The sequence below is a fragment of the Agelaius phoeniceus genome, chromosome 1 (assembly GCF_051311805.1).
Source record: "Agelaius phoeniceus isolate bAgePho1 chromosome 1, bAgePho1.hap1, whole genome shotgun sequence".
Lineage (NCBI taxonomy): Eukaryota > Metazoa > Chordata > Aves > Passeriformes > Icteridae > Agelaius > Agelaius phoeniceus.
Window position 1 is genome coordinate 103,721,860 of NC_135265.1, and position 13,866 is coordinate 103,735,725.

Here is a 13,866-nt window from a genome sequence, read left to right on the forward strand (position 1 = left end):
TCTACGCACTCTTATCTCCTCTGAAATTAGAGAAAAACAGTGAATTCTGAAGTTTAGTTTATTTTAAGTTCTGAAGATTAGTTGTAGTTTACATCTGTCCTTTGACTTCAGACTCTGATATGGTGCTTTCCACTAGTGGGTCTGATGCTGCAGTTCAAATCAGAAATAATTTTGGTTTTGATTTCCACCACAGCAGCTGCCACAGCAGCCTCCCCTGCTCTTTGGGGCAAGCATCCAGCACTGCTGTCTGCAGTGATGCTCCTTTGATCTCTACCTGTGCAAGCCTTGTGTTTTCCAGATGGCATTTATGGGCAAAACTGCACTTAAGGATAGAAGTTGTACTTCAGAATTCCTGTAATTCAGTAACTTGGAACAGAGGAAAACCAACTGTGAACAGATCAACAGAAAACATTGCAAATACATATTTTATAGCATGTCTCTACTTTATGGGTGGTTTTTGTATTGCATGTCTGTACTGGACTTGCAAAGTCACATTTCTTCCACTGGCTTCACTGTGAAAGGATAAATATGGCAAGAGAAAATCTAATTAAACTTTCTGCATGCTCTTGACAATAACGTAAATTCGAGTACATTATTGGTCTCTGCACAGTTATTACAGAGTGCAGACTTGTTAATCTTAGCTGGCATTCCAGCCTTTAAGGGATTATGGCAGGATAGCCTTAGATTTCTCAGCCTTAAACCAGGAACCAAATCAGGCATCCTCCAGACTTGAAAACTAAAAAACTGCATAGTAGACAGCTACAGTTACCCTTTTACACACTCCATTTTCTTTCAGCTGAAGATTCACGTTAAAGCTTTGGGAAATTACCTGACCTGACAGCACAGCATTACATACTTGTATGTTTTAATTTGGGCACAACACTATCTTGATTCTTCTTAAGATTCGATATAGTGTCTAAGAGGAAAACTAAAACTCTTTTCACTTACACCACACTGACTGCATCCTTTAAAACAGATCTCTCTTTTCTTATTGAAGAGAAATTAATCTTTTCTCCCAGGAGATTCTAAGTACTACTCCTTGGAAAGAAAGCCTTGTTTTTTGTTTCAGGAAAGGTCTTAATAGTAGAATGTATGTGGGATGCATCAAGAATCTGGAAATATCTCGTTCCACCTTTGACTTGCTTAGAAATTCATATGGAGTAAGAAAAGGCTGTGTATTGGAGGTAGGAGACTTTAAAGTCTTGTGATCTGATCTTTGTTTTAATAGAATAGTGAATAGTGGTGTTTACAGTGAGTTGTAACAGATTTATCTTAAAAAATTCTAAGAGAATCTAATCTGTATTTGATTTTTTTTTTTACCTGACACTATGTATGGATAAATTGAGTAATTACTTCTGTTCTTCATGAAATAGCCTATTCACAGTGTAAGCATCATGAAAAATGGATATATTGAGTTGGTACCAAAGTCCTTAAGCCCAGAGTCAGAACTGATGGCGACTTTTGCTACAAAGAACAGCAGTGGCATCATCCTTGCTGGGATCAGCAGGGGACTGGAAAGGCGACAACGAAGACAAGCACACTTGGCAAGTACCAGAAACAAAGAAGTTTTGGGGATTATTTATGCCATTTTTATTTTGTAAAATCAAGGCAGCTTGCTATATATATTGTGTATCTGAGTTGGAGCTTCTAGAATCCAAAGAGAAAATCTTACTATTTCTGCTCTAAGAGAAGGAGTGTAGGAGTGTGTGGGTGTGGGTGTGAGTGTATAAAAAAAAGTCCTGCATTTTACCTAGAATAAGTTTGACCAGAGAAATGTCCAGCTTTTTTTTGTGTTTGCTGTTAGAAGGCTTTGCACTCTGAGAGGGACCAATACAATTCCTACTTGTCTGAGTTTCATTAAAAAGTTTGCAACAAGTTTGGAGGTAAATTTTTCCCATGTATGTTCTATTTAAACACTAAATGAGTGTCTTGAAAATAGAGCTAGAGTTAAAAATTAATCCTCTGATTAAATCTACAGCCCTTCTTTTCCATCATGCTGATTGATGGTCATCTTGCAGTGCATGTTAATGCTGGAGATAGAGCAAGTACTAGGAAAGTAGTTCTTCAGTCTGCTAATGGAACATACAGTGATGGACAAGAACACTCTGTCATCCTAATTCGGAATAAGAGGTACATGTGACTGCAAAGAGTACTACCTGTTTAATTATTGCATGTTGTTGGCAGTTCACTGCACTCTCTGAGGAATTGCCTTTGCTAGCTTATTAGGTGGGATAATCAGGGCTGTGTTTTTCTGCTGTCAATGCAGATGTTCTGATTTACATGGTAATTGTATACAGTATACAGCCACTGATAGAGGTGTAGCTAAAAGCTCTCAAAATCTCTAGAACAGCTTGGGGCACTTGAGTACAAAGCATACTAAATAGTATTAGTAAAAAGATACACAGCTATCAAAATAGTTTAGAAAGGTATTTGACAAAATTTCACATTTTAAAGTCATCAAAAGAAGGACTTCCAGTTTTAAGATATTGAAATGATTATCAAAGTGATGGAACCTTTATTTATTAGAAGAGGAGGTTTTTGAGGCTGATAGGAATGCTTTTCATGTGAAAATGACTCTCTAAGGCCTTGTTGAATGTTTTCCCTACTTTATCTTTTTCAGGATCATAACTGTACAGGTGGATGAAAGTAAACCTGCAGAATTGAGGCTTGGCTCAGCAGCAGAAAATAGCCCCATTAATATTTCCAACTTCTACGCTGGTGGCATTCCAGCAGGAGAGGGCATCTTAGGGCTAAAATTGGCTGGCTCCTTTCATGGCTGTATCAGCAACCTTATTTTTAACAAGGAGTAAGTCAGAAGAGTAACTGCCTAGTTTTGGGAAACCATATAGAGTGATTGTTAAATGTAGTTTGTGATTTCTTCCATGACGCTTCTGTTTGCCTGGTTTTTAACATAAGATATGCATGATACTCATGATCTGGGTATTATAACAGCCAGAAAATGGGTATTACCAGCTATATTTCTAAATAGTATTAAAAATGTCTTTAATGTTTATGGAGATGCTGCACAAAGCACAGCTTTCTCTACTAAAATTTCATCTTCAGTGACAGACAAAATGGTTTTCCAAAAATATTGTAGATTTATGTTGTTCTATGAACTGATTATTTGCTGCTTTTCAATTGGTTTGTCACAGATGCCACTTTTTTTCTTTTCTCCTGATACTACTCTCCTTCTGCTTCAGAAATAAGCAGAAATGCACCTCTTAAAATGTATATATTTTTTTTAATATAGGCTTTTATATTTTACCACTTCCATGAAGTATGAGCATGTGGATATGGACAGCTGCTTTCTGTCAGAGAAGCCTAAAACAGCTGTACAGCCATCAGACATCATGATTCAACCTGAACTTCAGGCTTTACCAGTTCCCCTGAGACCTCTCACAGACACAAAAAAAGTATGTATTGCAGCAAAGCTCTGTTGCCACCTCTTTTTTCCTTTCTTTCTGGAGAATTATCAAATTATAGATTGCATGTATTTGCTTCCTCTTCAGTATGGAATGGTTCAATGGATGTTGATTTGAAATTATTGTTTCCTGTAGAAAAACTGATACTATCCCTTGCAGCAGCCTGTTGGCCATTTGGAATGTATAAGTAGTTAGGTTTATCACTCTTCTGGCAGCAACAATAATGAAAGGAAAAAAAAAGAGAAAAAAAGTGGAATGATAATCTCCCAACAGAAGGACTTGACAGTAACTATTATCTTTAGTGTATTCCTGCCAGCGTGACTTGGTGCAGATTTGCATTAGTTGTGCAGTTCTGCATTCACATTTTGTTGGTCACACACATGCAGTCTCTGCTCTGTGTCAGAGAGGAGGCACAAACCACTTGAGAGAGACACAGTGTCTGAATGCAGCTTGCATGGCACCTGTTTCCTCTCACACAGTCCCTGTTCCCAAGAGAGAAGGCAGCATTACTTCTCTCCTCCCGCAGCTGCACATCTTTATAATGAAGGGTTTCCAAAGTATCCTGAAACCATTTTCCTGTGGCAACAGAAAGCAAGATTTCATGCATACAGCTTGGGACTATAAAAAGAAATAAGTTGTCCTTTTTAGAGCTAAAATGTAGCTTTGGCTCATGCTCTGTCACTCAGCTCTCCATACCCCAAATCATAACAAAAATGTGTGTCCTCATAAAATGGGAAAATATTTCTACCAAACTTATAAGATTTTTCACACTGAAATTGAACTTCCAGCATTTGTTATCAAAAAGGCTGTCAATTATGACAAAAAGTGAATTGAATATGTCTCAAACTACAAACATTTCTCAGTAGAAAAGGTCAATGCTGTCTGCAAAAAGATACAGCTTAATCATTAGAACCAGTTCTTTTTGAGCCTGAAGATAGGTTGGAATGATTATGAGGTTAGTTAATTGATGTTTTGCTGTGTACTTTTTTGTTTTCTTGTGGCTTAGTTTTGCTTCCTACAAAGCTTTATGCAGGCACATTGTCATTCAACAGTTGCTGGGCAGAACCTGACACTATCCTACTTAATAAATTCCTTTCATTAACAGGTAGTTTGTGCAAAAGATGAGCTGCCTGATCATGTTCAAGGTGCCCATCAGTTTGGACTTGCCAAAGGCAGCCATTTGACCCTGCTCTTCAATCAGTCTGCTGTCAGGAAGAAGTGAGTGTATCCTGAATTACACATGCACACAGTGTTATTTTGTATTGAGCTGCAAGAAGTGCAGTGATGGTTTTCATGATTGATTGCCAGCTTTGAACATGGTCCTCACTTCAGGTTTCTGTGGACTCCTCATGAAAGAAAGTATCATATCCCAGGTTTAGTAACTCATGGTCAGAATTCTGCATTTTTATCCCCTCAGACCTCAGTCTCACATTACCTTCTGTAAGTACTTTGATTTCTTTTTCCACATGCAGAACTCACATCCAGTTCCCATTCCTTTGTCTGATGCAAGTGACATCTCACCCTCTCCTCTCTATTTTCTGCTAGTACACCTTCCATCTTTGAAGGTGCACTTGAAGGAGAAAAGACTACTGAGAAGAATAATTTTGTTGGGACCTAATGTGTGATAGCACCTCTGCCTCTTTTACTTGTTTGAGAGGCTCCCAACAAGGTCCCCATCACACAGCCTGCAAGTCACTTGCATTTGCTTCTTTCAGCTCAGGAAGTCTCTGCAGGCATTGAGAAAAGAGTGTTTTTTCCTTCTAGCCCTTCTGTTACAGCTTCTGAGCAAAGAACACTGCAGAGGATTGATGCCATGTAGTCTGAACCTGGTGTCTCCATAATAAATGGCTCATTCATCTCCTCTACCTTTTAAGCCTCCCTCTGTTCTCAGTCTGCCCATAATATCCCAGCAAGCCTGGCTAATAGTAATGGATGCCATAAAGTTATCCTGGAATGGGTTCCTTTCTTGGGGCAATAAGCAAGCCTGCAGTCACAAACAGCTGAGCCTGTCCCTCTTACAGTTCATCTCACTCTTTGACAAGCATTTTTTCTACTTCTGACAGGTGCAGCACTGATTTCCGTTATGAAATACATTATAAGTCATGCTTTCTTAAAATCAACCCAAATTCTACTGTTCTGGCCTTTGTAATAATAAATCTCCTTTCATAACAATAAATTGGTTCAGGCTGTTCTCTGTGTCCAGAAAAGCTGTTCATCACTGCAGAAGAAATACCTTTAAGTAACACTGAATTTTTATTGTCTAGACTTTCCGTCCAGCTGAATCTCAGAACCTTTGCCTCCAGTGGCCTGATTTACTACATGGCTCACCAAAACCAGGTTGATTATGCAGCCCTACAGCTTTATGGGGGACAGCTCCATTTCTCATTTGATTTAGGCAAAGGAAAAGCAGTAGCTCTTCACCCTGCTGTTGTCAGTGATGGAAAATGGCATACGGTAGGTGGTTGCCAATCTTGTGCTCCATTTTCTCTTCCCTTTAGGTACTGGTATGGATTTTTCTTGCCTTTTCTGTGTAATTTCTGTTTTGCAAAAGCACACTGGTTCTAACCCAATCATGAAGTCATTCAGAAAACTTTTATTTGATAATTATTTCCTTTTAAAATTGCCATTAATTGTACACCAAATCCATCTTCCAACTACTGTCAAGTATCTCAAACTATTTAGGAATTAAATAGTTCACCAGCTGTGTAGTGACAGTCATCTTCAACAGAGAAGTACTTAATGGAAAGGTATAAAAAATCTGACCTTTTCCACAGAGAGCTTTCAGTGCATTATGCCACCAAAGACCTGCACTTCAGTCTGTGACAGTGTGACAGAGATTTGTGGGTGCAGCATTTTCTTTTCTCCCACTTACTGCTTATTGCCTGAGCATGTCACAGCAGCTAGTGACAACAGGGAAGCACTGTCTGTCCTTTCCTTGGTCGAGGCAACATGAGAAAGAGGGACATTTGAAATGAATGGAGGACTTGTCTTAAGTAGAGTTGAGGAGAAATTACGTCTACAGCTTGGAGGTGTCACATAGCACTCAGGTCCTTCTGCACAAAGACTGTGTCAGTCTCTACTGGCCCAATTCCTCCAAGCAACCCACCTGCCAGTGGCTCTAGCTTTCTGTGTGAGAAGTGACTGTGATGTTTGCAGGAGTTTTAGAAGTAACTCTGAAGATATCACTTTTCCTAAAGGCAGGTGAGGATGACAATTTCATCCTGCTAAGTTTCCCCTCCCTTATCCGTATGTGGAGCCTTCACTCTAAGAAGTGGCTTCTGTGGGACAAAGTGATTGATGACACAAAGCTGCCAGCTTTCCTAGGTCCCTTGGGAATCAGCAGAGTTATTTTGCTTTTCATAAATAATCACAAGAAGAAAAACCAGCAAAAATTAACATGAAGAAAGGAAATGTGAACTTCTGTCAGAAATATCACAGTTAAGCTCTGCTGCCTACCCTGAAAGGAAGAATGCTCCAGGACTTACAGCTGCACGTTTAAAAATTACACATACTCACATAAAACTCCTACTGACACTATCCACATTTTAAGAGCTGAACAGATTCCATACAAGACCTGACCTATCTTTACTACCCAGGACACAAAGCAGGAGCTTCAGCCTACTTCAGAGATTAAGGCTGAGTCACACCACTTCCCATCTGGGGGTAATCATTGCAGTCCCTCTGCAATCTATGCAAACTAATATTCATTGCTACTGAAAAAAAACACCACTTCTTTTCAATCTCCGCCCTCTGCTCATACCACCCTGCTTTACCCCTTTATCCCCTTACCAGCCCAAATGTTCATGAAACTGTGTTGAAGCTACTCATGGTTCTGAGTGGGGCTAAAAGTAAATAGAGAAGAATAAATGGCTAGCTGACTTCCCTCAGCAACATGTAAGTAATTGTTTTAGGGCAAGGCAGGCATAAGGACATAAGTGAACAAGATGCACAGAACTGGAAAGCTTTTTTGGTCAAAACCAATGTAGCACTGCCTATCATAAAATGACAGCACAGGAATGTGCACTTCAGAGACCTGAGATGTCTCAGCTGTTGGGCAGCACAGTAATTGCAGGAGGCCAGCACAGAATGCCTTGCATGCAAACTCAGTGACCTGCCCATATCCTAAGGCAATAAACTGGTGATTTAAAGAAATAATAAAACACTGAAAACCTTGGGCAGGACATTATGAAATCATTGTAAGCCCTTGGGAAGGCAAGAAAGCTGTTTAACTGCTCAGTTGTATTCAGAAATGGTCTCAGCCTCAGGAAGAATTTCAAGAGGTTGCCTCAGAACAGAATGTCAAAGCAATTGAACCACTAAACAATTGTCTTGCTTATTTTTATGGCAAATGATGACTAGGTAACAAATTTAGCTAACTCATTTATGTTTGCACGCTTCCCTTTTTTCCAGGTAAAGACGGAATATGTTAAAAGAAAAGGCACAATCATTGTGGATGGACAGGAACTGGTAGCAGTCAATGCCCTGGGAGATGGTAGCACCTTGGACGTGGAAGGGAAGCTCTATGTGGGAGGACTCCCCTTAGACTATGTGCCAAAGAATCTTGGGAATGTAAGAAGGTTTGGGGTGGGGGGATGTGCCTCTGGCATTTTGCAAGACCAGAATGAGCACAGTGCAGCAAACTCATCTAAATCAGCATCCTGTCTCTGACAGGCTAAAAAGAAATACTTAGGGAAAGAAGCAACAAGGAAAGTAATGACCCTTTACCAGATAAATCTTTCTAGCTTTCTGTGGCTTAATGAGTCCAGCTACAGCTTATATCCTTGTGTGTTAGTAATAGCCCTAAACAGAACTTTTTTTTTCATTCTGTTTCTTTGTTGAATAAAGAATCTTAATTCCTGTCTTTCACAGTATAAGGTAAAAACATGACCTACAATATCAGACATTTTGGTACCTGACTCCTATTGCATTCAAGCAGAAATTAGGTGCCTTAAATATCTCTGAAAGACTGGATTTAGCTGTGTTTAGATGAAAGCATATTTTTAATACATGCTTTTGGAGGGTAGGTTTTGTCACCTTCCTCCTTGTGCAGCCCATTATATTAATGAGGATTCCGGTGATGTGATAATGTTTTTCATAGAATTGTAGAATGTCCTGATTTGGGAGGGATCCTCAAGAATCATCAAAGTTCAACTCCTGGTCCTGCACAGGACACCCAAGAGTCACACCTTGTGCCTGAGGGCATTGTCCAAATGCTTCTTGAACTCTGTCAGGCTGGTGCTGTGACCACTTCCCTGAGGAACTTCTTCCAGTGCCCAACCACCCTCTGGAGTGATTCAGATGAATCTTTTTGATGAAGAGAACTTGCAAAATGTCCTACAAAAATTTTGATTACTCATTAATTTGCTAAAGCATGTTTGGAATGTTTTTATTGTTGGGTGTATCCCTGCTCACAGTCAAGCAAATACAATTCTTCCTGTACAGTGAAGAATTATTATAGAATTTATAATTTAAATATAAATTTATTAAATTTATATTTAAATATTATAGAATTTATACAGTGAAGAATTTATAGACAGTGTATATATTCTGCTTCTAAACTATTTGATTTTGACTCTAAGACATTATGTGCCTTACATAATTATATGTAATACTAGAAATTTAATTAAGTATTTTAGATTCTGCTGTGTTTTGTTCAGATAATATTTTATCTACAATAAGACCAGGTGAGTCCCTAAGAGAGCATCACAGCAGTTTAGTATAAACATTGTCTCTTATGTCTCCATATGCTTAGGTTACTCACAGTATTCCTGCCTGCATTGGTAGCATGACAATTAATGGCAAACAACTGGACAACGAGAGTCCTGTCTCTATCTTTGCTGTGAATAAATGCTATGAAACAGTGCAGGATGGTACTTTCTTTGATGGAAGTGGCTTTGCTGCTCTTGGTAAGTGTCTTTAAATGAAAACAGTGCCTTACTGAATTAATATTAATGAAAACATACTCCTTTCAGGTCTTACTGGAACTGTGTGTAATTAACTGACTCCTCACACAGTGAGTGCATGCCCTGCATATGGATTTCTAACTGAGTCCTTTCACTTCATTCATCCAAAAGTGGTCATTTCTGCAAAGGGCTGTCTTGCACAAATAAAAGAGATAATGGTTTTAGCACTGGAAAAGGAATGAACTACATCTTTATTAGCTAAGAATATCCATGTTCATCATGTTAAGGTCTGATAAAGAATATGAAGACAAAAGACTTGTGAGGTAACATGAAGGATTGCATTTGTGCTCTTTACTGTTTCTTACAGATGAGATAGAATGGACTAAGTCTGAATTAATGAAAAAAAACCACCTTATTTGGGAATTTATCTATTCCAGTAAAAATCAGGAATTATGACTTTGGAAAACTTATTTTCCAAAGGTTTTGCAAGGTCACATGCCAGCAGCATAGTTTTTTAGACCATTTAATGGTAATGCATATATTTAGCTCTGTACTGTGGGTTGCAAGTGTCCTGCTAGAAGCTCTTTATTTTCAGTCAGGGAAGGCTACAAAGTGCGGTCTGACGTGAACATCACCCTGGAGTTCCGCACCACGGCGGCGCACGGCGTTCTCCTGGGCGTCAGCAGCGCCAGGGTCGATGCAATTGGGCTGGAAATCGTACACGGCAAGGTAGGCTGCCCTGTGCAGGCACACTGGTGCCACAGGGCTTGTTAGAAACTGCGAGGCTAGAGCCCTTGGAATGCATGAAATAGGCACCAGCCAAGTGTGATGGAGGCAGCTTCCCACAGAATAAATACGGGACAGACTTTGTCTCATTGCCACCCTATGATAAAATGTGCGATTAGCGGAAGTCACTGGAACTTTTTGGATTTTTAATTAGTGCAATTTATGTTAGTGTGCAGCCACTCTGACCTCCTGTACTACATACCTTGTATTTTAGACCAAATATATATCTTTTTTATTGCTTAATACTTTTCCTGCCATAAAGCTATCCTTGTCCTTGAGAAAAATATTGCATATACAATGCACACTGTTTTGTAACCTCTTCTTCAATATTCATGAGCAATTAACTCATTCTCTACTTCTACTGGCCATTATGCTCCATAAACCTTTTAACAATCAATATACATAGTTCTCCAGTCATCTCTTGCATAAAAAATTATTGCACACATATTACACTTGATTGCTCTTAAGTGTTTGTTTTTGCAGAAATAGCTCATTTTTTATTCAAAGCTTCCTAGCTGGACACAGTGTTAAATATCACTGTTTCTGTGGGACATACTTTCCCAGTATTAATATGTAATACTTACATATTAATCCTCACCACAGAGTTGAGGAAATGTCTGCTGCTTTGAAAAATAAATACATGAAAAAAATAAATGCATTTATTGGCAATGACAAGTGCTTTCAGGCCATTCTTCTTTCTCTTCAGTTATATACAGTGATTCTCTCAGATCTGAAGTCTCAGGTTCTGTGAAAAATGTCTTGATTTGTATTTATAAGAAACATTGAAATCCCTAGTGAAGTGTATCAATGGACCATTGCATAGGTAGACCTTATTGTTAAAAATTTTAAAAAACACTTTAATAAGGATCTGCTCTACCCATCAAAGTAAACATTAACTGTGTGTATTGCCAAACATTTAAAATGGAAATCTCTGCACCAGTGTGATTGTGCTTTTATCTAGGCAAATTAGTTAATGTACTCTTACTTTATATCTTCACTGGCATCTGGCTGTTTGCACAGGTTTTATTCCATGTCAACAATGGAGCTGGCAGGATAACAGCTTCCTACGAACCAAGAGGCACAAATAGCTTGTGTGATGGGAAATGGCACAAGCTTCAAGCAAACAAAAGCAAACATCACATTTCGCTGATAATTGATGGGAATTTGGTTCACACTGATAATCCCTACGTCCAGTCAACATCTGCAGATACAAACAATCCCATTTATGTTGGAGGTTATCCTGGTAGGTACAATAATATTTCCCTTCCCTCCTGTCCCCCCTGTGCTCACTCTCACAAGAATGACTCTTAACATGTGCTCCCTTTTGGTTTGCCATGGGAACTGTGACTGTGTACAGCTCAGCTGTTGCTTCATATTCTGCTAGTTTCTATTTTAACTTCATAAACATCCATGCAGAGTGGCTTTCTCCTCTGTTTTTCCCCTCTCATCTTCCACGTCCCCTGGCAAAAACTCTTTCTGCGAACTCTGCCAAGTTATTGCTGTGCATGACTTATGCCTGAAAAGAGCAATGACTGTCCAGGTTGGGATGTCACACTTCATCCAAACATGAATGGAACTCGATGCTCCCCAGGTGTTGATTTAGTTCTCATTTCAGAGGGGGAGAATTTTAATAACCTGGATTTTGGTTTTTTTTTCAGTTTGGAGGAAATAGATTTTACATATTTCATGTTTGTTTTTCAGCTGATGTCAAGCAAAACTGCCTCACAAGCAAGACCTCATTCCGTGGCTGTTTGAGGAACCTTGTTTTGAACAGGGGCCAACATACAGAATTTTTTGACTTTAGCAGAGCTTTTGACCTGCGTGGAGTATTTCCTCATTCCTGCCCTGGGGCTGAGCACTGAACTGTAGCAAAGCCCGTCTGGACTGAGAGAGGGTTTAGTTTTTTTTGTGGTTGATCTGTTATTTTGCATTCTCATTTCGTAACAAAAAGAAGAACTGATAAGAACCTGCATCTATTTGATTTTTCTGGTTGTTTTCCAACTCAGGTCATTTATTTTTTTTAATCAGATGCTCCATGTCTGCATTTTAATTAAATGGTTTTAAACAACAAATACCTCTACAACAATTTTAATGGCATTATTTGGGTATTTTTCTTTTGGGAATTTTTATTAATCAGTGTTTACAGTATGTTTTCTGTTGATTACTTGACAGTATTTCATTTTATTGTGTGTTGGCAGTTTTGTAAGAAGGTAATAATTTTCGACCACATAATAGAGCTACAATAAACTGCATTATTTCAAGTAGTTCAGTTGTCCATGTATTTTAGTTATAAGAAAAAGAGCTGGAAGGCTGAGAAGTCACAAGTATGCCCACTACAGGGGGCTTGGAACTAGATAATCTTTAAGGCTTCTTCCAGTCTAGGTCATTATATGACTCTGATTATATGACATGTAAGTGGACGTAGTCCAGCAGAGGGAGCAGGAGACTGACTAAAGTCCTAATTTTGAAGGTCTCAGATTCAGAGTTTAATGAATAGAATTTTCTTAGTTACACTTCACGGGGCAGTTCCAGCTTCTTTTCCTTGTGCCTTACTATCCACATTTACTTCTGACACTCATTATAGATACATTGTCTAGATGGATTATGTTCCTGTTTATGCTTTCATGGAATCAGCTTAGGACAAGCAGCATCTCTATGGCACAGAGATGCCTGTGAAGTGATGTGCTGCTAAAGAAACAATTTGGGTCTTACTTGGGAAAAACTATGCATTTTGGCAATGCAAACTATTGCATTGCATTCTTTGGAAAGCAGTATTTCTTACGGACACTGGGACGCAGTTTTGAGGCCAGCCTGCAATTGTATCTTTGTTTTTTCTTACCACGCTTGCCTCTATTTCAAAAATGAGTCTTCCAGTAGCTGTTCTTGAGCCAGGTTTGGGGGACGTGTGCTCAATCCCAAACAAGTAAGGACATCCATCATCAACTGGCCAGGTCACTGAGCAGTGACAAATGTGTCTCATACTTTAATATCCATCTATAATAAACATAGTTCTTTGCAAGTTACTTCCATCTCCCCTTTTTTTTTTCTCTTTGAACTAGCAGTATTTTTGTTTGCTCCTTCCAGTTTTATTTGGCTTTTACTATGCATTCGTACGATTTGTTCTAATGTTAGTTTTTCTCTATGCATTTTACACTAGTTTAAAAGATGTGGCTGAAATGAAACTCCAAAGCTATTGCTTTCAATGAGGCAGGATTCCAAGCAGTCTGTTTTGTGCATTGCATAGAGGTAGGCCAAGGGAAGAGCTCCTGGAGCAAAGAGCTTCTCCACTTCAGCAAGGGTGGCAGAACAGTGGTCCTCTGTACAGCTGTTCAAGTGCTGTAACAACACAGTTGCTTTTAAAAGTTTTTAAGTTGCTTTTCTGCCCCCTGCTTCTATCCAAAACACACATGCTTAGATTTGAAGAGCTGGCTTTGTTGTATTGTTTTTATTTTTGACATGGATACAATACAGTGGACACACTGCTGTACAAATACACTTGCATGGCGTACTTCAACAAAACACATAACATAATGAGGATTGTAAGGGAAACGTACATACAAACACTTCACTTTGATTAGTGGCATTGTATTATTTTCCAGAGAAGACACACATGAATAGAAACCCATTGAAAAATAAAAATGAAACACTGTGTGTTTTTATTCATTGTCTATTAACCCCAACATCTGATCTCACAAGATTCACATTAGAAGCATAATTTAGGCAACATGTTTTGGATAAAATTTCATCCATATCCT

The 13,866-nt window shown here is 38.8% G+C and overlaps 1 protein-coding gene across 1 annotated transcript in view; it reads left to right on the forward strand.

Annotated features, from left to right (window-relative positions):
* Positions 1-12,375, forward strand: part of LAMA1 (laminin subunit alpha 1) — a 98,993-nt gene extending 86,618 nt beyond the window's left edge. The window contains exons 52-63 of the mRNA XM_077184316.1: positions 1,070-1,184; positions 1,374-1,544; positions 1,979-2,130; positions 2,621-2,806; positions 3,251-3,413; positions 4,528-4,640; positions 5,687-5,876; positions 7,833-7,991; positions 9,175-9,328; positions 9,921-10,054; positions 11,132-11,354; positions 11,813-12,375. Of these exons, the coding sequence (XP_077040431.1) occupies positions 1,070-1,184; positions 1,374-1,544; positions 1,979-2,130; positions 2,621-2,806; positions 3,251-3,413; positions 4,528-4,640; positions 5,687-5,876; positions 7,833-7,991; positions 9,175-9,328; positions 9,921-10,054; positions 11,132-11,354; positions 11,813-11,973 (1,921 nt within the window). The 3' untranslated portion in view covers positions 11,974-12,375. The remainder of the gene's footprint in view (positions 1-1,069; positions 1,185-1,373; positions 1,545-1,978; positions 2,131-2,620; positions 2,807-3,250; positions 3,414-4,527; positions 4,641-5,686; positions 5,877-7,832; positions 7,992-9,174; positions 9,329-9,920; positions 10,055-11,131; positions 11,355-11,812) is intronic.
* Positions 12,376-13,866: the final 1,491 nt, after the last annotated feature.